This window comes from Fundulus heteroclitus, chromosome 1, assembly GCF_011125445.2.
Source record: "Fundulus heteroclitus isolate FHET01 chromosome 1, MU-UCD_Fhet_4.1, whole genome shotgun sequence".
Classification (NCBI taxonomy): domain Eukaryota; kingdom Metazoa; phylum Chordata; class Actinopteri; order Cyprinodontiformes; family Fundulidae; genus Fundulus; species Fundulus heteroclitus.
This window is the reverse complement of record NC_046361.1, coordinates 1,347,824-1,374,916: the sequence shown is the minus strand read 5'-3', so window position 1 is coordinate 1,374,916 and position 27,093 is coordinate 1,347,824. Positions and strand designations below refer to the sequence as shown.

General features: G+C 39.2%; 1 protein-coding gene across 3 annotated transcripts in view; it reads right to left on the bottom strand.

Moving 5' to 3' along the window:
- Nucleotides 1–26,747, bottom strand: part of si:ch73-70k4.1 (FA core complex associated protein 20) — a 75,607-nt gene extending 48,860 nt beyond the window's left edge. For 2 of the 3 annotated variants that reach the window (XR_004931778.1, XR_004931777.1), the window contains exons 1-4: nucleotides 26,525–26,747; nucleotides 24,021–24,171; nucleotides 21,385–21,854; nucleotides 15,683–15,867 (exon numbers count right to left, since the gene is read on the bottom strand). Coding sequence is in view for 1 of the 3 variants with exons in the window: in XM_012850212.3 (XP_012705666.2) it covers nucleotides 15,795–15,867; nucleotides 21,385–21,854; nucleotides 24,021–24,171; nucleotides 26,525–26,667 (837 nt within the window). In the remaining 2 variants the exon portion in view is untranslated. Of the gene's footprint in view, nucleotides 1–15,044; nucleotides 15,868–21,384; nucleotides 21,855–24,020; nucleotides 24,172–26,524 lie in introns of those variants that run through there. The other variant, XM_012850212.3, reaches the window with a different exon arrangement.
- Between the last annotated feature and the right edge of the window lie 346 nt (nucleotides 26,748–27,093).

The window sequence follows — 27,093 nt, the reverse complement described above, 5'->3', positions numbered from 1 at the left end:
AAAGCCATGTACAATGCAGATGACTCTTCCTGTGGCTCTACGGTTCCCCAGGAGTGAATGCTGCTTGTCGGGACTTTGATGCAATCAACTGGTTTCCTTATATAGGACATTTTTGACCAATCTGTATAATCTGACCCAATCTGTATAATATGATTGAACTTGACTTTGTAAAGTGCCTTGAGATGACATGTTTCATGATTTGGCGCTATATAAATAAAATTGAATTGAATTGAATTGAATTGTTTATGTTTAGTATGGCTGGATTGAGTTATCTGAGATAACTGCGCGATCATGCGTTTGTTTAAAAGGGGAAATGTATTGATAGTAGAAACAATGATTAGCAACGCTGCTATTGGCTGTGAAGCATGGCCAAAGAACGCCCACAGTTTTTTCTCCCAAGCAGAACACGAGCTTTTAATGGAAGGTTATGCCGAATTTGAGTCATTAATTAAAACGACAGGGAACAGGTCAAAGTCTGTTAAAGCTAGGTAAGAGGGCTGGCAAAAAGTAGCAGACAAATTAATGCGTAAATACTGTCCATGGTAGATGTTTCTATCACTTTCTACAGTATGAATTTTTGCATTTTAATAATTTCATATTTACTTTGTTCTTTTATATCAGAGCCTCCACGGGACCCACTAGAACATGGGGACAAGTAAAAGTGAAATACAATAATATTCAACAAAATGGTAGCCTTTAATTATTATACTTTATTTTAAAAAGGCACTTGTTATGTCAAGAGATCCAAATTTTGGTGTCAATCCTTAGACACTGGAAGTAAAGGATGCGTGCAAACTGGGAATTTTAACAAAAAAATTCTTTATCTATAAAAATTTTTTCCTTTTCCAAGTCATCCACAGTTTACACGGTAAAACTGTATTGCTCCGTGTCTAGATAATCCATCCATAGTTTTTCCTAATACAATATACGGCTCGACAGGAAGCATACCTTTCAAAGTAAAACTAAACTTCACAATAAAATGGCCTGAACAAATCTTCTTACTGAATATGTTAAAAATAAAAAGCAAACCATCATACCAATAACTTAAATATTCTCTATTTATGGCTCTAACACCACTTTTCCCTCTTTAAAAGCCACTGTTAAATGATGTGCTTGTCTGTTATAAACAGCCAAGCACATCAGTTCAAGCTGATGTTGTTGTTTTTTATGATCTGAGCCAGGGGGAGCATGTTGATATTGAATAGGAGGGGACCCAGAATGGACCCTTGGGGAACTCCACATGTGATTTTTGTCATCTCTGATGTAGGGTTACCTACTGATACAAAAAATTCCCTGTCCTTTAAGTAGAATTTAAGCCAGTTAAGAGCTGTACCACAGAGACCGACCCAGTTCTCCAGGCTCCAGAATGGAGTGATCAACAGCATCAAATGCTGCACTGAGGTCCAATAGAACCAGCACGGTGGTTCTTCCACAGTCTGTATTTATATGGATGTCATTAAACAACTTGATAAAGGCGGTCTCTGTACTGTGGTGAGCACGGAAACCTGACTGGAAAACGTCAAAGTGGCTGGTCATAGTTAAGAAGGTGTTTAATTGTTGAAACGCAGTTTTTTCAATAATCTTGCTGATAAAGGGGTGGTTTGAGATGGTCCTGTAGTTCTGGAGTAGTAGTTTTTCTAAATTGCTCTTTTTCAACAATGGTTTGATATTTGTTGTTTGTGGGGACTGCGGGAAAACACCTGACAGGAGGGACGTGTTTATTATCAAGTCAAGTCAGACGCTATACCAAGCAAAACATTCTTAAAGAAACCTCAAGGCAGCAGGCGGAGGAACTTAGCTGCTGAATGATCTCCTGTAAGCTTTTGTAGTTTATTTGGCTGAATTGGGACATTTGGTCAAGATCAATTCTAGTTGGAGACAACTTTGGTACTGAACTTGGTATGGATGTACAAACTGATCCTCTGATCTTTTGGATTTTCTCAGTAAAGAAGTTAGCAAATTCATTGCAGGCCCTGGTGGAGTGGAGTTCAGAAGCCACGGACACAGGAAGGTTTGTTAACCTGTCCACTGTGGCAAATAATACTCTAGCATTATTATTGTTCTTGTTTATGATCTTAGAGAAGAAAGATTATCTTGCATTTTTCAATTGTAAGTTATATCTGTAAAGTCTCTCTTTATAGATGTCATAGTGAACCTGAAGTCTGTTCTTTCTCCACCTGCGTTCAGCTTTTCAACACTCTCTTTTTTCACTTCTAACTGCTGGAGCATTTCTCCAAAGAGATTTTTTCTTCCCGGAAAAAAAATTAAACTTTAACTGGAGCAATGCAGCCAATGATGTCTGAGACTTTAGAATGAAAGTTATCTACTACCTCATCTGAGTAGCAGCCCAAGGTTGAAGTAGCAGAGTAAGCTTGGATAAAAGTTTCCGTGGCATTGTCCTTAAAGGCATACTATGCAACATTTTTCAGTTAATGTGTTCCATACCGTTTTGGATGAATAAATGAGTCATTTCAGGTCGAACAAAGGTTTTCTCGGCTGCCCTGGTGATCTGTGGGGGAAATACCGTACTTGCAACTGCAAGAGCCCTCGGCCCGCACCCACAGGCCCAGAAGTCTGCGCAAGACCGCGAGAGTCGGTCTTGCTTTACGGCGAGAACTCCATGTGTTTTTGCCCTGCCATTCACTATATGCACGCGCGAAAGCAACAACAAAGAACCGCGTGTTAACGTCAAATAAACATGCAAGAATATCGAGTTTTTTTTTTTGTTTTTTTTTTTGAATGTTGGCGAGGCGGTAGCGTGAGTTTGGCGAGGCGGTCGCCTCGTCAAGATAGCGCTGCGGGAAACCCTGATGTTCATACTTTCACTGTTAGTCATTGTTTGTACTGACGTTTTTTTCGACTTTTCATTGTGTTCGCCTGTCTGCTAAGCTCAAAACAACCGCGCCTGGCTTGATGGAGAAACCAGAACAACTGAGCATCTTTATGACAGTGAACTTTTACTTTCGCCCTCTGGGGGGAGCCTCGCTGGAAAATCAACCCCGGTTGCATAGCATACCTTTAAGGTGGGTTTTCTTATGATGTCCCTTTGGCTAAATGAGTCACTGGAAATTATGCATTCAAAAGTAACAGAAAAGTGATCAGATAAGGCAACATCAGTTACATTTACCTGTGAAATCTTAAGACCATTAGTGATGATCAAGTCTAAAATATGTCCCTGTTTGTGTGTTGGCTGTTTAACATGTTAAGTTAAACGAATTTTTCTAAGTGTGTCATACAGTTCTTTTGCACTTCTGTCTTCAGGGTTGTTGATGTGAAAGTTGAAGTCTCCCACAATAATTAAACAGTCATAATCAACACATATCACATATAGGAGGTCACTAAGATCATTAAAAAAGTTTGATGTGGACTTAGGAGGCCTGTAAACATTCAGAAACATAGTTCATACTCTTTACCTGGAGAGCCAAATATTCAAAAGAGTAAAATTTTCCCAAAAACACCTTTTTAGACTTTAGTGAATCATTAAACAATGTTGCTACTCCTCCATCTTTCCTTTGCTGTCTGCTCTCACAAAGAAAATTGTAGTTTGGAGTTGACTCCAACAGAATATGTGCTTCATTAAGTTCATGTAACCATGTTTCTGTTAAAAACATAACATCTACATTCTTGTCAATAATGAAGTCATTAATTAAAAGGGATTTTCCTGACAGAGATCTAATGTTTAATAAACCCAGTTTATATGACTTAGTGGTTGATGGTGTCTCTGTGGCAGGTTTCATCTGACAGTTTATGACTTTTGTTTGTTACGTTCTGGTTTTTGTTATTTCTGCCACGTATCATCACAGATATTCCATATTTTCCAACAAAAGGCCCAGGCTGATGCTGAAAACTGTCATGTCTGATAAACGTGCTGCCAGGGCCCGGTGTGTATCTGAGAGAAGTTATCTGAAGGTTTTGAGCACAGGCATGTTCCGTGACACGTAGAGGAGGATCTGGGGCTCTGCAGACTTTGGAAGATGCTGGATTAGTCACAGAGCTGTGGCTATGTGGAAAGAATGTCAGCTGTAGACCAATCTTAAAGACTTTGTTCATGTTATGAGAAAAATCCAGAAAAGGAACATCTGGGCTTTGTGGCGAAGAAGGGGAGGTTGTTGCAGTCTGGACCGGTGTTTGTGGGGACCTCTATTGTCCTCCTTTTGAGATCTGGGAATCCTCCTGTAATTCTGACGTAGCCTCTTTCTGTGTCATCTTTCTGGCCATCTTTATCTTGGCTTGTTTGGGCTGTACTGGGCTTTTCATTTGTTTTGGCACTGGTTGAGCTTTGTTTTGGGACAAAGCTGATGGTGTATGGAAGATATTTGAAATCAGCTGTTTTGCACCTGACCTATTTAGAGAGAAACCATCTCTGAACAGATGTCTCCTCTCCCAAAAGATGTTAAAGTTGTTTATGAAGGTTACAGTTGTTTGTTTGCATGTTTTTTTCAGCCATTTGTTAAGCATCACAACTCTGGAAAAAATCTCATCTCCACAATTAACGGGCGCATGAGGGCCGCTGAGAAACACCTTGACATTAAGCCCTTTAACTAGGTTTAACAGACAAATGTAATCCTCTTTCAATACTTCTGATTTTCTTACCTGGGTGGCGTCGCCCAGGGCAGCTTTTATTATGAGTTTTTCCAGGGTCAGGCATTCTTTCAAGCCCTTTGGAAGGATGTCTGATGCACATGCCATGTGCAAATTCGCACATGGCTCGTGATTCGACCCCCTCGCTGATCCGAGCTCCGCTGAATCAACTTTTCCCCTGCATAAAACCAGGGAGGTCTAGACTTTTACGTTAAAATTTTACGTTAATAATTTTTTTTATCCCACTAGAAGACGCTATCTTCCAGAGATCGACACAGACTCCGCTCGTTGTTTTAGTCAAACAAAGCGTCGGAGAGCGCCCGGAGAACTGTGTTTTTTCTGCTCCTCACGGCAAAGTGATCCGCGCTGCCCGAAACCTCTGCTTGGAACCACGGACCCAGGGCTGAGCCAGGACCTTTTCACTGAAGCAACACCAAGTAAAGAAAGGACCTTCCTTATTTTTTTTTTATTTCCCTTTTCCATCCATAAAGTGTATAATCTGACCCAATCTGTATAATCTGATTGAATTTGACTTCATAAAGTACCTTGAGATGACATGCTTCATGAATTGGCGCTATTTAAATAAAATTGAATTGAATATTTTGTGCCTAGGCAGAACCTATTAGGAATTAGTTTAATGCTTAATGACTCCGAAAGGGAGTTTGTTTAACTGTGCTGAATATTTCTAATATTGTGCATGCATTAAGTGATTTTGCTGTGTTTGGTTTTGTTGATGATAAACCAGCTGCGCAGACGGCTGAACTCAGATCCTTCCTTCCTTTTCTTTATCTTCATCTCTTTCCTTTGTCTACGTTTGGATTCCCGCATTTCTTTGAAGTCTTTTGTTCAGAATCGAGACCGCCTTATGATCAAAAGCCCGGCCCACGCAAGATTGGTGTGTTAAATACATCATCAGGGCTGAGTCCTTAATCACCACACGCAAGGTTGTATGTCATATGTCGTCATAGGCACCATCTTGGAAAGGTACCAAGTAGCTCGAAGCGGTTAGCCCTAGGTTGTTGTGAAGTAACGTTAGTTAGCTACCGTTAGCCAGGTGCCGTCGGTACTAGAAGGAGTTAGAAGCTAACCGTGCATGGACATTGCTAGCAAGTAGTTTGTGCAAGAAGCGTTCCCCATCTGGCTTCAGTTTTGTTTCGGTACTCCAGTTGTGCTACCTCAAAGCTATTTAGCCCATGTCTTTAAATGCTGCTATGTCAAAGCGCTGACTTGATTGTGATCTTGAATGGGATGTCAATCAGTCTTAAAAAAAACTGTGAGTTTATTTATGCATTGCTACCTCTCATTTAATCCATTTTGACTTGTTTTATTTATTTCCTTTTGCATGTTCTTTTGAGTAGTAAGTAGTGTTTTATTACGTAGAATAATTGCTGTAACAGGGAATTATTAGTTTAATAAATAATAACTTTTGAAATCGTAGTTGAAATTGAATAGTCTCTAAGAGCAATAGAATTACCTCCTTTTTGAGTTAATAACTGAATAAACTGAGACATTTTCATTGGTTTGTGGTAAAGAAGTAAGGATTAAAACTCCAATTGCCATTATAATTTGAGTTATCAACGTTTGCTGGATAAGTCTAACCAGTTACCAACTGGTTAAATAACACTTCCAGTATAAATAGGTTCATAATTTATTAAATTAATTGTTAGTGTTAATAATTAGAGGCTCATAGCCCTTGTATCACAACCATTTGAATTAAATTTGTTATAGCTATATTGAATTATATATTATTAAATTATAATAGCAAATTATAATTAATAATATTCATAATTATATAGGTGTAGCTGCATACATAGTTGTACTTTTGGATCTATGGAGTTGTCAGACCATAGCCCAGTTTATATTGCTTTACAATTAGATTCTCAAAAGAAGAGGACTAACTGGAGACTAAACACTGGCATATTAAATCAAATGAGGGATAAAATAACCACAGATATAACAAATTATTTTGAGGATAACGACAATGGGGAGTTGTCCACACCAATTCTTTAGGATGCATCAAAGCGTAGAATTATTGGCTATTGCTCTATTCTGAAGAAACAAGAAGGAAAATCTTTAATAAAACTTAAAAATTTAGAAAGCACCCACAAAAAGTCACTAAATGAAAAGGAAAAAAAATCTAAATACACAAGACAAAACAATAAACGAAATTTACTCCAATTATATAAAAAGAAAGCATTTTTTTCTAAAAATAAAATAAAATATTATGAAGCAGGTGAGAAATCCGCTGGCAACTCTTGGCATATAAATTAAGGAAATAGCAAGCAGACAGCACAATATACAAAGTAATGGACCTAAAAACAAACTCTTTGTGTCATAATTTAACAGCTATACAAGTAATTTAAAAAATATAAAAATGTGTATACACAACCAAAAACGATAACGTCCATGCTGAATTGCCGAGTCTGGACACAGAAAAGGCCTTTGACCTTGTAAACTGGGAGTTTCTATACAGAGTGCTACACAAATTTCGATTCCATCAGATCTGTGTTAGAACCATACAAGCACTATAAAAAAAAAAGTCCAAAGGCAACAGTAAAAAAATAAATGGTGGAATTTATAATTCGTTGGACTAGGCATGGTTGCCCCATCAGTCCACTATTTTTTGCAATATTCATCGAAGCACTAAGCCAAAGGATCATTCAGGATACTAACATCAGAGGTATGAAAATTCTAGGCCAAGAACACAAAATTGCGTTATTGGCAGATGACATTTTAATTTATATGTCAGACCCAGAATTCCAAAACAGTGGTGATTACTAGACTCATTTGGAAATGTCTTAGGTTATAATTTAAATATCAAAGAATCTCAAATCTTGAGCTTCAATTACCAACCAAGCTAAACTTTTAAATTAAACTATCAACTAAACTGGAACATAGATCAAGTTAAATATCTTGGAGTAAAAATCCCAAAAGGCCTAACAAAGTTAGATGCCTTAAATTTTAAGTGACTAAATAAAAAGATAAATGAGGATGTCAGGAGGTGGAATCTAATACCATTTTAAAGTTATGAATCGAAAATTTAATTTGTTAAAATGAATATTCTATATATCTATTCCAGACCTTTCCAACTGAAATATCTAATACATAATTTAATGAATGGGATAAATTACATTTTTCAATATGTATGGCAAGGGAAAAAAGCCAAGAATCAAATATTAAACTCTCCAATTAATAAATAGCAAAGGTGGACTCACTTCCTTGTTTAAAAGACACCCATTTAGCTATGCAATTAAGAATCTTGTTATATTGGTGTAACACTGGTTATATGGCTAGATGGAAAGACATAAAAAAAAAAATGTCTGGGGCGACCCCAATCCAGGTATGTCTAGGGAATAAAAAAAATAATTAAAAAGCATTTGAAGCAGGTAACAGATCCACCAGTTTACCTCTGAAAATCTGGCTAGATGTAGATCCTAAGGGAGGTTGGCTTGAAGACATTAAGATGGTGTTCATATGATGGATGCAAGCTATAGGAGGTGGACATATTCATCATATTGTAATTTTCAATCTCTGAAGGCTCAGTACAGATTAAATAGGGATTTCTACAGATTTCTCCAGGTACGACATATTAACAATCCCTGATGCTCAGAAGGTGTTTGATAATGAAGTATTGAAAGTGTTTATTGGTGCATATAAAACGGACTCTGTTTCAAGATTACCATATTTTTTGGACTATAAGGCGCACTTAAAATCCTTACATTTTCTGAAAAATTGATGGTGCGCCTTATATATAATTACCATTGTGATTACTGATTGTTCTGCTACAACCCGCTCAACTATCTGTTAAAATGTGTAAGTACGACTGGTTAGCAACGAAGCCCCTCCACTCAATGAATATTTGGAGCATTACGGTGTAGGTACCAGATCGGCTCGGGTAGTCAGATCGACTCGGGGCCCTGCGCCTTCTGATGACGTCACTATACATGATTGGTTTAACGTTTGCACAATTACGCAAAACATTGTGATTGGTCTGGACAACTTACTAAAGTAATTATAGTGGGGTGTAGGTTTTATCCGAGAGCGGGATTGCGGTTTGTAAACGGACAATTTTACGAAGAAATTCTCCATGGTCCCTGCGCTTCCCGATGACGTAAGTGAGGTCAAGGATCAGCAAGGTGAACCGAAGAAACAGTCTCAGTCAACAGTTCCAGCTTCTGATGACTTATTTTCAACAGGATTCTGAACACTCCTCTTTTTCCTCCCTTCAGCTTCCAAGAGCTCGCGGTTTTATAATCAAGTGGGAACACACCTGCACTTGAGTGGACCAAACCACAATTAAACAGGGAAAAGGAAAACACATGAAAAACTAAAACAGAAAAACTAAAAATAAATTATTAATCTGATTTACAAACCTCTATATAATAAAATGGTCTGCAAAATAAACCATGTAATACAAGAGAAGTCAAAAAGTTACTTTAAAGAAAAACAAAGCAATACTCCAAAAGAAACCCTCTAATTGGTAGAACCCAGTCAGACAATCAGTGACATCATTCAGACATTTATGCAGGAAATACTGGGCCGGCCCCTTCCATACTCCTGCCCTGGTGCAGATCTACAAGGGACAATCAATGGTGAGTAAAAAGGAAAACAAATATGAATATACTTTGAAATCAAACAAGTTCAACCAATAATCCAGTAGTAGCTTTAACCTAAACATATAGATGGAAAACTGCAACCTAATGCTAACAAACAAACCCGGGATAGTAAGTGGAGCAGAGCTGCAAGCTAATGTTTAAATTTAAGCAATATGGCCAGCTACGGAAAGTAGATGAATCAAAAATAAGAATAAGGGACAAATGGTGAACACAAACTGAACCACTTTGTCACCACCCCCCCCCCTCCCCCTCCCTCCTTAAGTCACTCAGTCTTCATAGGAACGGGAGAGGATATCCGCCACAACATTCCTCCTTCCAACCTTATACTGAATCTTGAAGCGATAAGGCTGCAATGATAGATACCATCTGGTGATTCTTGCGTTGGTCTCTCTCATTTTGTTCATCCACTGTAGACCTCGATGGTCTGTCTCAAGCACAAATTCACCACCCAACAGATAATACCTTAAAGTATCAAGAGCCCACTTTATAGTCAAAGCTTCCTTCTCTATTATAGAGTACCTCATTTCTCTGGGGAAGAGCTTTCGAATTATATATTGCACTGGTCTTTGGTCACCTCACTCACCTTGCAGCAACACAGCTCCTAGCTCCACTCCTGAAGCATCAGTCTGCACTGTAAATGGGCATGAAAAGTCTGGACACTGCAACACGGGTTCATTACACAAACAGTTTTTCAGATCTGCAAAAGCAGCCTCACACTCTGGAGTCCATTGAATTTTGTTTGGGCAAGATTTCCGTGTTAAATCACTAAGAATGGCTGATCTGGTGGAAAAGTTGGGGATAAACCGACGGTACCAGCTAGCTAAACCTAGAAAAGATCTCAACTTCTTCTTAGTTGTAGGAGGAGGACAAGCAGCAAGGTTATCAACCTTACTCACCTGAGGGCAGATAACTCCACCCTCGATGACGTAACCCAAGTATTCAACCTCCGTCTTTGCAATGTGACACTTTCCAGGGTTGATGACTAATCCAGCCGATTTGATTCTTTGCAGGACATTTGTCAGATGCTTCACGTGATCCTTCCAAGTCTCACTGAACACCACAATATTATCGATGTATGCTGCTGCATAGCCATCAGCTCCCTTTAAAACCAAGTCCATCAACCTCTGGAATGTAGCTGGAGCTCCATGAAATCCAAAAGGCATAGTTCTGAAACGATAAAGTCCATTAGGAACCCTGAAAGTAATTAAATCCCTTGAAGATTCAGTTAGTGGAACTTGCCAATAACCTTTACAGAGGTCAAATGTTGTAAGGTACTTGGCATTCCCCAAATGTTCAATAAGTTCATCAACTCTTGGCATTGGATACGCGTAAAAAAAAAAAAAAAAAGAATCAACACAAAATCTGTTTTGAGTCATTTTTCTTGGGAACAAGCACCACAGGACTGCGCCACTCACCCTTGGAAGGTTCTATGATCCCCATAGCCAGCATTTCTTCCACCTCCTGTTTCAGTGCAGGCATGAGCTTTGCTGGAACCCTGGAGGTTGTATCCCTGATAGGTGGTTGAGTGGGACTGCGAAGTCGTATGTCATGCTTAATGAGAAGAGTGTAGCCTGGTTTTGTACTGAAAAGCTCCCTTGGCAACATAGCCAGCGGTTCCTCTTGTCGCTCTGGAGATAGATGACTTATATCTGGCAAAAGCTGTTCCCCAAAGTTAAATGGAAGGAACTGCTCTTGAAGCTCCTCTTCGTCGATTACAGCACGAGCCCACAACTGCATCTATGGAACTGGCCGGTCAATCCACTTTTTCAACATGTTGACATGAAAAACTTGCTGTTTTCTGCGACGATCTTGCAGGTTGAGCTCATAAGTAACGGGACCTACTTTTCTGGTTATGACAAAAGGCCCCTGCCACTTGGCTAAGAGGCTACTTTCAGAAGTTGGCAAAAGAAGCAACACTTTTTGTCCTTCCTTAAAAGGTCCTCCTACGAGCTGTTTTATCATAGTTCTGCTTTTGGCGCTGCTGAGCTTCTAATAAGTGACTATGAGCCATTTCCTGTTTAAGCTTGTCCCTCATTTTCAACACATATGAAAGTGAGGTACACTGTTTTTCAGGTTTAGCCCCCTCCCAAGCCTCTTTGAGGACATCTAGTGGACCCCTGACAGTATGACCATACAAGAGTTGAAACGGAGAAAACCCAGTAGATGCTTGAGGTACCTCTCTATAAGCAAAAAGCAGGAACGGCAACCACTGCTCCCAGTCTTTCCCTGAATCCTTTACAATTTTTTCTCAACATTGACTTCAGAGTTTTATTAAACCATTCCACAAGCCCATCGGTCTGAGGATGATAGGGACTTGTTTTGATTCCACTAATTCCTAAAAGTTTATAAACCTCCTTCAATAAGTTGGAAGTGAAATTTGCTCCTTGGTCTGTAAGGATCTCTCTGGGAATACCTACCCTTGAAAACATCTGTATCAGACAATTAGCTATCTGACGGGCTTTAATCTTTCTTAATGGGAAAGCTTCGGGGTACCTTGTTGCAGAGTCACACACAACTAGAATGCATCTATGTCCTGAGCTACTTCTCTCCAATGGCCCGACAATGTCCATGGCGATACGAGAGAAGGGGGTGTCTATTACAGGCGTAGGAATAAGTGGTGCTCTGTCACCTTTCCTACTCTGAGCTGTCAACTGACACTGTGGACATGATTTGCAGTGTTGAACAGTATCTGAAAACTGTTGAGGCCAAAAAAACGATTAGACATTCTGGAGAATGTTTTCACATATCCTAAATGACCCGCCCAAGGAACTGAATGGGCCAACTGTAAAACTATTGGCCTTAAGCTTGTGGGAACTACTAACCGATCACCCACTTTGCTACGACGATACAGGCGTTCATTCTTCAAACTTCCCAAACTCCTTCTGTAATCGGTGTTGATTCTTGGGACCACTTAGCAAACAGAGGTGCCAGAGAGGGGTCCTGCCTTTAAAGTTGAACAATATTGCTTGGAACCACCTGTAGCTCATCGATCTCTGGTTCTGAACGTAACTCCGCAAGTTTTGTCCCCTTTACTTTATCTTGTCTTTTCTGCATTCTGCTTTTTCTTGGGAAGTGCTTTCTTTTGTTGTGTCTCTGTTCTGTCTTCTGTAACCCCAGTCGGTCGAGGCAGATGACCGTTCATACTGAGCCCGGTTCTGCCGGAGGTTTTCCTTCCCTTTCCTCTCACTGTGGCTCTACGCTTCCCCAGGAGTGAATGCTGCTTGTCGGGACTTTGATGCAATCAGCTGGTTTCCTTATATAGGAAAATTTTGACCAACCTGTATAATCTGACCCAATCTGTATAATATGATTGAATTTGACTTTGTAAAGTGCCTTGAGATGACATGTTTCATGAATTGGCGCTATATAAATAAAATTGAGTTGAATTAAATTAAACTGTCCTCACCAAGAACTTCTGCATTAGCAAAAGGTAACTCACTCAAACCCGGCTCTGACTGAGACCTTTTAGAGCTAGACCTAGTGACGGCTAGCAGACCTTCACCTGAAATATCTAGAACGTCACAAAATTCTCCATGGGCCTGGCGCCTCCCGATGACGTCACATTATGGCAACGCCACTCAAACAAACTACATTGAGCCCGCGATCTGCATTTGTAACAAATACATTTTATTTAGTTAATTTAGCGGTTTGTTTTTTCTCAAAAGCGTCAGGCTTAAAGATGAACATAGAAAAATGTGAAATCTTAGCAATTCGAAATAATCAACCCACTTTAATTGATAAAAATTAGGTAAATATTTAGGTATAATGATTAACAAGGGCCACACTGAAAATGACAGAACAAATATTCAAGCCATTTCACAAAAAAAAAAAAAAAAAAAAAAAACAATCAACAAATATTTGACAGTTGGCTCTATTTTTGGAAGAATATTGTTAACAAAAACGGAAGGGAGAGACAGATTATTTTATCCAGCATACATCTTAAATATACCAAATACTACAATAAACAATGTATCAAATTCATCACAAGTTCATCTGGAATAATAAAAAACATGTGATCAGAAAGAACGACATAGTATTAGTAGAAAAAGGAGGAATAAACATTATTGATTTTAGAGTGATCAATGCCGTGATAAAATTAAAATGGCTGCAGAATTTTATTAAAAATTAAAAGAGTTTATGGTTTAGTTTCCCTTCACAACTTTTTTTTTTTAATTGGAGGAAGGAAATTTCTCCTAAGATGTAACTTTGATCCTGCAAAATTATCGATTAAATTGTCAGACTACCACACAAGCATTCCAAAATGATGTTAAAAGTTTTCATGCCTCGATTAAGTTACTGGAAAATAACCGTAAATTAACAAAATAAATACATTTGTAACAAATGGAGACCGCAGTCGTAATGTAGTTTGTTTGAGTGGAGTTGCCATATAATGACGTCATCGGGAAGCGAGCCGAGCCAATTTGACCACCTGAGCAGATCTGGTACCTACAACAGTACACTCTGTCACTTTCTGACCAGCCCCCTAAGCAGTCTACAAGACTGCCAGACTGTAATGTCTAAACTGGAAGTGGATTCATGTACTTGTTAGCAACAATAAACCAAGTAAGTTAATTCAATATAAAATCATCCAGACAGGTATGGATAGCTCTCCCTTTCAGGAGAGAGCTGTGTATGCAAAGGGGAGGAGTGATATTACACACTTGGGAAGAATATTTAATGCGCCTTATAATCTGGTGCGCCTTATGTGTGGACAACGACACAGACACGTTAATTCACAGCCCGCCTTATAATGCGGTGCACCTTATGGTTTGAAAAATACGGTATACAAAAGGTCTACAGGAGGCTAAAAAGGTAAGCACAATTTATATAAAACGAAAGGTGGGATAAAGAGACAAATAAAGGGATTTCCGAACAAGTACGGCTTAAATATTGTGAATCTCAGTGGAAGATAACAAGGTCAACCTTTGCTTGGAAAAGTGTATGTAGATATTTTATTATGCCAGTACATAATCCCATACATCAAGCTCATCCTAAATTTTGCATCGTTTACTCATTTATAACATACAACCCCCCTTCATTTCTCTCAAGTTTTGAAAACAAAGATCACCTCATGTTCTGTGTTCATAGATATGTTCTATTTTGTATTGTAAAATCAATCACTGCAATACCCTGTTCTTTTTCTTTTTGCATATGGAGATTGCTTTTGTCCTTATTGTATGTGATCTTCAATAAAGAGAATATAATAAAATAAAATAAAAAAATCAATTTACATACAGTCCAGTTTAATCATAAATGTGATATAGGACAATTGATTGTACAATGGCAATAAAAAAAAAAAAAAAAAAAAAAAAAAAAGGAGGGCACTGACTTCTCAGCAACCCCTCCACCTTTTAGAACTATGAAGGCAGGATCATGTTGTTCCCAGCAGCAGCTTTGAGCTTTGACCACTTGCTCTCAGTATGGGGCAGATGATCTGATTAAAAAGCACCTTGCAGAGTCAATTTGCCTGTTGATGAGGGATCACTGAGTCCAACTCTTTGGCACTTACTTAGCATAATAGGTCCTAGTGAGGTATGTCACATGTGAACACAAACATGTTGGAATAAAAGCTCTTACTAATTACCTACCTAATTAACTTGATTAAGAGGAAACCAGTATTTGCTGTGAGCCCAACATCTCGAGAACACAAGCAGAGCCTCACTCTTCTTTACAGATAAACTGACTTCATTTTACCCTGCTGACTATATTTGAAAATCAAATAATTAAACTTTTTTTGGGGGGGTGTGGGGCATTCTTTTGTTCTCAGTTAGATTACTTTTGAGAAACATTTTGTAAAATGATAGAACACTCTGAATATTAGCAGATTATCAATAATAGTTTTAATAGTTTTCATGGTTAGATAAAAAAACAACCTACTGAACTGCAATGTGGAACATGAGGCTATCCAATGACCCAAGCTTTAGTCTTAGACCTAATTATATATTTGTTTAAACATAGGCTTTTTGATTCTTGAAAATGATCAGTTTCTCTTCATATGTATATCTTTTTTCTTCACCTGACAGATCTGTAAATGAGGTTGATAATTGATCAAACATATATGTTTGAAGAGAAACTGATCTTTTTCAGCCTTTTCAAGTGTCTAAAAGCCTATGTTTGGGTCTTAAGAGGTTAAAGAGCAATCAGATATGAGAGCAATGTCTGTCACATTTCAAGCTGGTTCAGGAAACAACCTGCTGAGAAATCCATCAAGTAGCTAAAGGGGAAGCAGTTATACCAAAAGTTTTGTTCAGAAGTACTTCAGAGAGGAAGAAACAGTAACATTCTCCAATATCGCCACCTCAGTAGCTGTGTGGAATGAAAAAGCACGAGGGGCATTTTCCATAAGGAAGGTTCTTCCCACCTTATTCCCAGTCACACTGAATACACCCCCCCACACACACCTCATTTCACCATTATTCTGACCTGCTGGTTTCTCAGGGTAAAGCCAATGGAAAGTGTCAGCAGCTCAGTAAATAATGTGATACCTTCAAGGTGTTGCAATCTGACCACTTTCTCTTCCATTTGACTGGATACTGGAGAGTGTCGGGGCATCTGGGCTGCCTGGAGATCCGGGATCGCAGCCAGCTTCCTGTCGCCTCACCAGGTCATGTCCACATTCATCTCAGAGAGACACTGGGCAAGGTGGCTGTCCCGCTCCATCTGCATGAACCTGGGAGACAAAAACAAGGTAGAGAGAATACAGTCAGTGTGGGAGAACATGAGTTTGCTGTCCACAAACTCATATTTCATCTTTAAAACCAAGCTGTCAGGCCTTACAACTTCAACAAATAGTAGTTGTTGACTGAAGCAGGGTAATGTGTAAGATTTCTGGACAGCATGCTATAGGCAGCAGTCAGAGAAATGTCCAGTTTTAATACAAATATACCTGATGAGCTATAACTCAAGGACCATTCAGGATCAAATTCCCACAATCTAAAAAAATGGCAACTCCAAACCTTTCAGCTAAAGATGTACCTATTAAAAGGTTTGTGACAATGTTCTGATCTCAGTTTCTGGTTACGACTTTTCTGATGACCATTTTTGCGTTAAGCCTTTCAGTTAACAGCTGCTTCACCAAATTTCCATCCTGACAGCTGCTTTAATTTTCTGAAGGAATAAGGTATAAATGATGAAGGAACAAAATCACCAGTAGCTACCTCAGTTTCGCTCTCTGGGTCCATTTTATAAATAAGAAATGCCAAGATATTATTTTTTTCCCCCAAAAAAACATATTTGCCACTTCAACAAGAGGGAGATAACATTAGACGCTGACGAAAACTCAAATGGCCCAGCTTTCTAACAGTATTTAAACACAAATCTGAAGCATGAAATGAATCTCAAAACCTCTCTTGCTTTTGTAAACTGATTTGTGCGTAGAGTTAGCTTTATCCGTGTGTATCGGGGGATTTGTGCAAACATATACACACACATAATGTAATTTGTCACTTTGCAAGGTACATTTATTTTGTATTCATAATTTTTTAGTATTTGTGTGTGGATTTCAGTAGACATTTGCAAGTACCCAAAGCTACACACAAACAGGTTTACAGAGGTTACAAATTTATTATTACAGACGCATGTCTGTAATAATAGACTATGTCTCTCTTCTGTTCTGTCTCTCTCCGAGGTCGGTCGTGTTTTTCTCTCCTCTCCAGCTTTCACCCCCCCACTCCTCCCCCTCTCCTGCTTCTGCTGCTATGTCTTGTCTTGCTGAGCACTTTCTTCATATCAACTGAAATCTGGAAAACATGGATCTGGTAAGCTGGTCTCTCAATGCTATTGATCAAAATTTTTCGACGGGTAGGCAGCGTAAGGGGAATCCGTCCGGTCCTGATTTGACTCATTTTGTGGGATACACCCCATATTCTTGGATGGAAAACTGTGTGTCTTTTGACTTTGTCATTCCTGGACGTTTGAAACGTTTGCATGTTTGGATTCAGGATACTTGGATTTCTACTTATTGGATTTGGTGGATTTTTGATGTATCAGCAAATACAGCGGATGTCGGTAGACATTTGGCCTTGATCAGGCTGCCGGCTGCATATGACGCGCTCACTAAGGCGGTGAACGGACAGTTCTGGAAGGCTGGAGGAGCAGAGCCGAAAAGCTGGATGTGCTGGTATGCAGACTGGTTTCGGTGGTTGGACTCAAAGGGGTGATGGGATAAAATCTGGAAGTGAAGCGCGGAATAGCCCAACAATTTGGAAAATTGGATTTCACCATTTGGAGCCAGCAAAAGACTTAAAGCTGACAGGAAAGGCAGTGCAGCTTGCCCTCATAACAAATAACATATTTGGACTATGCCTTCCCTGTCTATAATCACTCCTGTTTGTTATGTCAGAACTCTTCCCTGCTCCCTTCTCCCCCGCTGACATCTGCGGATGCTTTGTGAACTGTTGGCCGGCTGATAACATCAAGGACAATGGCCTCTGGAGAGTGGTCACAGAAATATAAACACTTTCACCCAAACAGACACACAGCTGATGCTCATATAAACTGATGAACTTACACGCGACTAATCTCAAATGTTTACCTTCTGCTATATGTGTCTTGTCTTATTTGTGCTTTTTGTGCAAGAGGTTTTTGATATCTCAAACTGTATCCTGTTATAGGATAAAGTATGAGTTATGTTTTTTCCCTCACACCTTCCTTTTTTGTGGCCTCTATCTTTTCACAGAGTAATGGCAGCGCCATGTGGGCACCGTGTGGTGACCTTGGCAGCAAGGCCTCAGTGAATCATCTCCCCCTGAAATGTTTGTGATGTTTGTTTGTTTATGTTATGGCGATTGTACTGAAACAACAATTTCCCTCTGGGATTATTAAAGTATTTCTGATTCTAATTCTGATGCCTATATTGAGTATGTTTTTTCTCCATAATTTGTCCGCTTGTTTATAGTGTGTTCATATGTGTTTTCTATACAGCAGACTGTTTGATTTCTATTAATGCATTATTGTATAAGCACCTCGTAAGCATTGTACAATCCAGAGTTGCTGTATTGTACATGATATACAGGGCAGGCCCTAATCATTTTGTTGCCCCCACCACCTTCACACTCCCTACTAAGCATTTTACAGAAACGTCAGTATATTATACATGAAGTAACATTGTTGTACAGCAAACATGGATAAATACAGCTCTGTGTTAAATGCAACACAACACCAAAAATAAACAGTATTGATAAACAAGTGGCAGAATTGTGGCATGATGTGCTGCCCCTAGTGGAGGAGTTTAAGTATCTTGGGGTCTTGTTCACGAATGAGGGGAAGATGGAGCGGGAGATCGACAGGCGGATTGGTGCAGCGTCTGCTGTGAAGCGGGCGCTGTACCGATCCGTTGTGGTGAAGAGAGAGCTGAGCCAAAAGGCAAAGCTCTTGATTTACCCGTCGATTTACGTTCCTACCCTCATCTATGGTCATGAGCTTTGGGTTGTGACCAAAAAGAACGAGATCCCGAATACAAGCGGCCGAAATGAGTTTTCTCCGTAGTATGTCTGGGCTCTCCCTTAGAGATAGGGTGAGGAGCTCAGTCATCCGGGGAGGACTCAGAGTAGAGCCGCTGCTCCTTCACGTCGAGAGGAGCCAGTTGAGGTGGCTCGGGCATCTGGTTAGGATGCTTTCTGGACGCCTCTCTGGTGAGGTGTTCCAGGCACGTCCCACCGGGAGGAGGCCCAGAGGAAGACCCAGGACACGCTGGAGGGACTATGTCTCTCGGCTGGCCTGGGAACGCCTTGGGATTCCCCCGGAGGAGCTGGCCCAAGTGGCCGGGGAGAGGGACGTCTGGGCCTCCCTACTGAAGCTGCTACCCCCGAGACCCAACCCCGGATAAGTGGAAGACAATGGATGGATGGATGGATGGATGGATGGAAGTGGCACAATACAATTCAATCCAGCTTCAAATTATAACGACAATATCAACAATCAGTACTATAAAATGCAACATAATTAAAGCATATGCTAAATGTACATAATATTCTTATTGCACGAAATAAAACATAACACAATCTATGTAAACATAAGAAAATATATAAAGTGAAAAAAGAGATATAAGTAGGGCTGGACGATAATTCAATAACAATATATATCGATCAATAGACGTGTGGCGCGATAGAAAAAATATAGGGTCGATAAAAGTTTGATAGAGAGTTTTCCTTCCTTTCAGCCTACCATATTAGTTGATGCTACAGTCACTACTTCCTCTCGACCAATCGTAATCGCGGACCCAGGCACGCCGTCACAAAGCGCCACCCTCTCAAACCACAACACAGAGCATGTGAATATGGAGCGGCGGAGGAAATTGTCCCAAAACGGGGTTTTACTAGTTCGCCAGCCTGACAGAAATAAACCAGTGATTTGTAAAACTTGCAAGGAACCGGTAAAAACAAAGTCTGGTAACGCAACCCACTTGTTTCATCACGTAAGCCGCTCACACCTGCAGCAGCGGGAGCTGTATCAGCCCCGCGCGACACAGCTCACAGCCGCAGCAGCGCGAGCTGCGCGTCATCTTCTTAGGAATCTTCTGGAACTTCTTCCAAAACAAAGCAGGTATAGCAGCTAAACTGGGCTCCCTTCTTTGTGATAAAATGAAAAAGCGTCCAAGCGGCGTAAGGATATCACGCATGCAGTAACGTGCTTCATAGTGATGGATATGTCTGCAGCTGAAAAACCTGGCTTCAAACAATTACTCGCCACTCTTGATCCGCGATATAAAGTTCCGGAACGCAAGTTTTTCCTCTAACAGCGCTCCCTAAATTGTGCAACTAGTGCAGGGAATCAGTGCAAAATGAGCTGCAATCTGTGTCTTCCCACGCCACAACCTCAGACCTCAGCCCTGCGTCAGCCTCTCAATTATGAAACCTGAGAAGTTACTAGTGTACTATTCCCACCTAAATAGGCTATTTTATTTATTAATTATAATTTGGTATATTTATTTTGGTCATTTTACTGGTCACTTTAGTTTATTCTTTGTCATTATTTAATAACATAACTCTCTTAAGTTAAGTATTGCTGACAATAAGCCACATTAAGCTTTCCCTGTAGCACTCCAAACACAAACAGCAAGAATAAACTAAGCTAAATTATAACAACTCAAATTTCATTTTAATTTAAAGTTGTACACATTTTCATTGACTGTTACAGGTAGGGCTGGGCAGTATTATATTTATATTGTGATTTAGGATTAGATGTAGTGTAGATGTTGATTGTAATAAAATGGTGATACAGCATAGGTCTAAGTGTTGTCTTTTCTTGGATTTAAAGGCTACATTAGACAACAGTGAAAAGGTGCAATTCTGTGAACTTAAAAGACTGAGCAGTTTTATTATTATTATTATTTAGCTTAGCCACTATTACATCCAAAATACTTGTAAATATGTTTCAAAAATCTCATCATGTAAATATGTTGCTAAGTCAGCATTAGCCTGGGAATGAAACCTTGGCTTTATAGGGCTGATCCATGAATATGATAATTGGACTAAGCATTTACATGACCCACTGCCTTTTTCAGAAGCATAGCTTGATTTCTATCTCGTCAATAGTAGCAAATAATTCAGTAATGTTGATGGACAGTGTCTTTTGGTGGGTTCGGGATCTCTGAATTTTGTCTTAAAGAGAAAACTTGTCATTTCAGAAGTACGCAAACAACACCATCACCTCAGTGCTCCTCCTGCGCTCCGGTGTCTGCTGGACAAACTTCTTTAAAATGAATCCCTTCTGGCAGAGCAGTCAGTTTTTCAACCAGAACTCACTGATGTGCTCAGAAGGCAAGTATGTGATGAGAGAAACGCGGAGGGCATTACGCATAAAATTGTAACGTGATAGAAAAAGACATGATGCCAAAAAGCTCAGTTGATGGCCAGATCTTTCATGGGGATTATTGGTGTTTCATACGTTTTCTTCTCTTCAACTTATTTCTCTTCAGTAACCACTTTTTGTTTATTCAGTCAGTATTTAATACAGGTGGCAAAATAAACAAAGCATAATGATGTGCATCTTAAAATTCAGCATATTGTAAAATAAAATTTAACCCTTCATGTTATGAAAAGACCTTGACACAAGAGAAAATTAGTGTTTTAAAGAAAATGGCTGCTTATGAATTAATCGTTAGTTGGTAGATAATATCAATGAATTTAAGATTAACTCATTAACTGATAACTTGCATCCCTAAAAGTGAGTGATGTGCAGCTCTTACCCAGCAGGGAACACATGAAGACACATGGGGCAGCTCTGCAGAGCTTCTTCGTCATGTTTTCTAACACTCAGCACCTCTTCTTCTGCACCTGCACAAACTGGTGGGTCTAACTGAGTTGGTGAAGGTCTACTCCGTGTTTCTTCTTCTCTCTTGTCCCTCGGCTGTCCTGCTGAAGACAACGCTGCCTTCTCCAACCTGTGTAATGTTGAACTCTGACTCCTACAGAGGAGGGGATGGGGAGGCTCAGTCTGCTGGTCAAGACTCTGTCTGCTGTGAGAGGGCGGACCTCTGTCGGGTAACTTTAGAGAAGGTCTGCTCTGTAATGGGACAGTCTCCTGGGAAGACGATACGCTTTGAGGTTCTAGGTCTGGCGGAATCACCGGGATGGCTGGACAGTTTTCTGGAAAGGGAGGCACTTCAATGAAGAGATCATATCTCCACTGCTCCTCTACCTTTGGTGGCACAGGTCTCTAAAGGGAAAGAAAAAAGTCCATTCTTAATAGGTTTACATAAAGAAGAACAGTTTATTGCAGTCATTCAGGTATATCTGCAAACATGGGCAAAAAGTGCAAATTGTCAATGCTGAGACAATTGTCTTGTTGTAGGTCCTGAAAGCATTGTTTTTATTAAACACGGACACTCGGGAGATATGACCAAAGAAACTGAATGACGGCAAAGCAAACCGGTGCAAAAAACTGCATCTCCTTTCCATTTGTTACAATTGCTTAATCTTTCCAAGTCAAAAGGTTAGTGCCTATCTTCAGCAGATATTGGGCTAGAGGCAGGGTCACCCTGAACAGGTTACCTGTCTATCACAGGGCCGCACAAAGACACAGGACAGACAGCCATGCAGGCCAACTCTGAGACCTGAGGGCAAGTCTCCAGTTAACCTAGCGTAGCATGTCAACTTGTTTTTGGACAGAAGGAGGAAACAGAGGTACCTAGTGAGAACACGTGTCTGCATGGGGACAACAGGTGAACTCCAAGCAGAAAGGAACCCCCTGGCTGGGATTTAAATCCACCAGACATCAGTGCTAATAGCTGCTCCACCAGGAAGATTGGATAAATAAAAACAATGTGCACATTGTTTACTACACTAGTTTGCTCTTATAACAGATCTTGTCCAGAACTGAAATGCTTACTCTTGCTACAGACAATGAATTAGGGCTGCACAACGAAAAGAAAGAATTATAGCAATATCACTGTTCACAATATCAATATCACAAAGAGTTGCTTGAAGCGCAGTAAATATTAGCCATATATTCAAATACTATGCCTTCAGGATATCCATGTTAGTAATAAGAGGCTTGTTGTTTAATGCAGCAAAAATGTTTTCCAATGTGAAGTGGTCCTGTTAAGCATGTCTGCAAAGAAGCCAAAGCAAATTATTCAACATTTTTAGGTATTTGATTATTCATCACAAGTGACATTTTTATTGTGACGTTCAACAAACAGCACATCTTTATTGGACGCAACTATAGATTTCTATTGTAAGCAGAAGTTAGCATTCAGATAACCTTGTATATTTCTTTTTGATCGGATCTGTTTTAAGTTTATAGAAATAAGCTTTAGAGAACCCTCCACTAACTCCTCTGTGAAGTTCAAACTGCTTTCTATCAAACCAAAGTGAAGATGCTAAAAAAAGAATCTCAAAGTAAAATGTACACAATTTCTTAACAGAACTCCTCTTCAAAAATCTATTTTTTTCTGTGATGTCTGTTTTATGTGAACCATGACAGTAGCATGTAGCTAATGAGAATTTTGACACAAGTTATTTCTGAACCAGTAAAGTTGTGTCTGTTGTGTTTAGGGATGCACTTAAAAAATAAATAAAATATATGTTTTTTTAAATCAGCTGATTCCAGGAATCAGACCATTACCAGTCCCTAACTTGCCAGTCAGAAAGTCAACAAACCTTTTCTGTTCAGTGAACACACCACACTAAAGGCTGCCAGATCACACTAATAGCAATTAGCAACATTCTTAATGTTCAAGTTGTTACTATGTTACAAAACCATTTCGTTTTCTGCAACTGACATTTTTTCTTCAACTTCTGTAGATACTAGGTGGACTGGATGTTTTACAGCAGAAAGACTTTCATGAAATATTGTGAAAGTTGTTTATTATGGCTCTTAAAGAAAAATCACAATTTGGTAGGTTAAAGCTTCACAAATCCAGTGATTGGAAAATGACTACATAACTGATTGGTCCATCTCTAGTGCTATAGTAAATGCCATCCGCCCAGCAGATATTTATCTCACATGAATGAAACACCAAATGAACAAGACAGTCTAATCATGGGAGAATGTAGACACAGGAACATGGTCCGTGATCGTGTTCCTAATGTTGCACTCAGTGGCATTATGGACACTACAGAACAACTATGATTTAGTGTCCATGGATGATAGAAACAACAATAGCTCCCCCAGTCACAGATAAGTGGGTATAGACAGTGGATGGATAGATGACAAACATTGTCTGCCATTGTAAAAAAGAAAATGGCCAAGAAACCACTAACTGATGCTTCTCTACATTTGGACTTTGAACACTGGGAAGTCCACATGTTGATGAATTTATTTGAATCGAGTCGTGTCTGTAAGATGTATTCTTCACAGGAGCAGCATATGCCAACTTACCGCAGCAGGAGGAAAGGGAAGATCAGGAACCGGGTCCCAGAGCTGGTTCTGCAGGTGCGGCAGAGCAGATATCAGTGTGAACGCCCACAGGCTCTCCACAGCAGGGGGCTGCAGGTTGTTCCACCATGATGCTGCGGCAGGGAGCGAAGACCTGAAACCAGTTCATACACGCTGTTCCTCAGCATTACTAAGTTAACTGAACGCTTTCTTCATTTTTAAACCTGTATAAAGCCTGGTACGGAATCCTTTTCAACGGTTTTGGAAAAAATGTTATCCCTTTCTGACTTCTGAAGTTTATGAAAAAGATTAAAATTTTAATTTGTTGTTTTCCCTTTTTTTTTTTATTATTTTCAATGCATTTTTAATCTAGGTGCTAAATTATTCATGAGGTTGCTCTTTGATCTGATGCACTGTGGCTTCTTTTGTAAAATAAAAGAACAAAAAAGTAAGAGAGAGGTAGAATATCTTCTGACAATGTTAAAAACTATATTAAAAAAGCACAGAAACTGAAGTCAGGCTTTCTTTGCAGAAAGAGAGTCTGAGCAGGGCTGTTAAACAATAACAAACTTATCACCGCTAACTTTACATTTTGCTTCAAGGAGCCAGACTTTTTATATACCCTATTTTTCAGACTATAGAGGCCCACTTAAATGTCTTCAATCTTCTCAAAAATTGATGGTGCGCCTTATAATCCGGTGTGCCTTATACACAGGGTCCGAAATTAACGCTTAAATGCGAGTAAATTTTCCATTTGACGAGTAAATTTCAGAGGGCTAGCTGCCACATGGTGAGTAAATGTAGTTTGTGCCAAATGAATCTTGTTTTTCCAGTCATCTAGTTTTGACATTACAGTCAAGCAGTCTTGTAGACAGCTCAGGGGTCCGATCAGGTAGTGATAAATTGTACCAAAATGCCCCGAAGATCCATTGAGCAGAGCAGCTTCGTTGCTTACCAAAGTCGTACTTACACTTTTTTTAGCACATTTTACCACATAAAATCGGTCAGTTAGCACAACTTTAATCATATATAAGGTGCACCGTATTATAAGGCGCACCATCAATTTTTAAGAAGATTTAAGGATTTTAAGTGTGCCTTATAGTCTGAAAAAATACGATAAATCAGGACTTGCATTGTGAATGGGTTCAAACAACCTATCAAATGTTGATCTCATTCCACTTTCTTTAAGATGAACTTTAGTTCTCTAACTCGGATCTGCGGTGAACCAGGATTCACTGAATCATTCTGATGATAGTTTTCAACCATTTTATTCGTCCTTCTGTTTCTTGTGTGTACGTAGTTCCTTAATTTCGCTCAGTAGTTTTAGTTAAGTTTCACTAGCTTAATAGAGAGGATTAGTTGATTGAAATATAGTGTTAATTTAAATGAACAGCATTATATAGTGGTGTTCTCTGGATGTTAATTTTATTTCTGTTAACGAATTCTTGACCTTGAAGAGAAGTTGTCATTAATTTATTCCATATGTGTGCAGTTTGCCGTTAAAAGAGTGCCAGTGCTCGAATCATCTTTTCAACTAATATAGGCTGTTGGGGCTGAATACCTAACAGACCGATAATTATTTGTTAAACATTAAATGACTTTAAAACAGAGCATAATGGCACAACATTTTTATGAAAGATTATCACATCCTGCTAGTGTATTAGTTTCCTCCAGAAAGAGCGTAGAGCCACAGTGGACAGTCGTCTGCATTTATATATATATATATATATATATATATATATATATATATATATATATATATATATATATATATATATATATATATAATATTTATAATGTACACAAATAGGATAAAAACAGGGTTTAGCCAAGTAAAGCCATCTTTATTAAGCAAAATAAGATAGTAAATTACATTTTATTGGTACATGACGAACAGAACCATTGATTATTGAGTTTATCTCTGTAAGGCTTCTTCTCGTTTTTATTGTGGATGTCCATATTGCTGAAGTTATCGCGCTGACATTGCGGCTTTACTGTCAATACTTATACTACTTATACTATTGTATTATACTAATAATACAATACTCAAATGAACTTCGTTGCGATTAGTCAGGTTACCCCCCAAAATGGCGTCTCCTAGTGTCGAAGTCACGTGTCTGCAAAAGACCCATTGTTGCTAAGGATAATTTTTTCTTCAAACTACTTTTTAACCTAAGCCATGCTGTAAAAACCGAGAGATTTTGGCTTAAAAATCCTTTTTCAATTACAATAATGTCCATCCATCCATTTTCTGACCCGCTTAATCCCTCATGGGGTTGCGAGGGTTGCTTACAATAATGTAATCATGCTAATTCCACTTATGTTCATCCATTAAAATGATTATTAATTCAAAAACCCTTAGATGAATAATAAGGGTAGTGTGAAAGAGTAACGATGGCATTCTTTGGTCATTTAGCCTCATTGTCTTGACATGACCCTAAGGTGCGCACCCCCATTTGAAAAATCCTGGATCCGCCCCTGGCTTCGGTTGCTTTGTTTCTATTTACCTGTCAGTGTTTGTTGCTCCGTCTCTGGAAAGCGGAGTAACACTGGTCCTCGTTGGTGTTCCTCGGGGACATAAATCAGATTGCTGGTCCTCCACAGAACTCTTCTTTCGTTTAAGTTTGGACTTTGAACGAATTTCTGCCATCCCGTTTCACTAGCTCTCAGTTTCCGCGCCGAACTGTGAGACGAGTACTTCCGGTTTGGTAAGCGTAACGTCATTCAACAGGATCCAATCAGAATCTTCTGTTGGTAAACCTTTTAGATGATCTGTCCAATCGGGGGAATATAATACAATAAATGACAACACAACCACCTCTGTTCTGTTAAAATCATTGTTTGCAAATCGTCTGTTTTTTTTACCTTTCATTGAAGCCGAGATGTACATATAGCATTTCATGCCATTTTTCTTCACTGTCTGGCATAAAAATGTAATCATCAGAAGAATGGTCTGAGTTAGACATAATTTGGTACACATGTGCCTGTGATTGCTGCACAGATGCGCCAAAGGAATCAGAACTGGTCACAAAAAACAAATTTTATGAAAATAAAATATAATAAAAATGTATCTTAA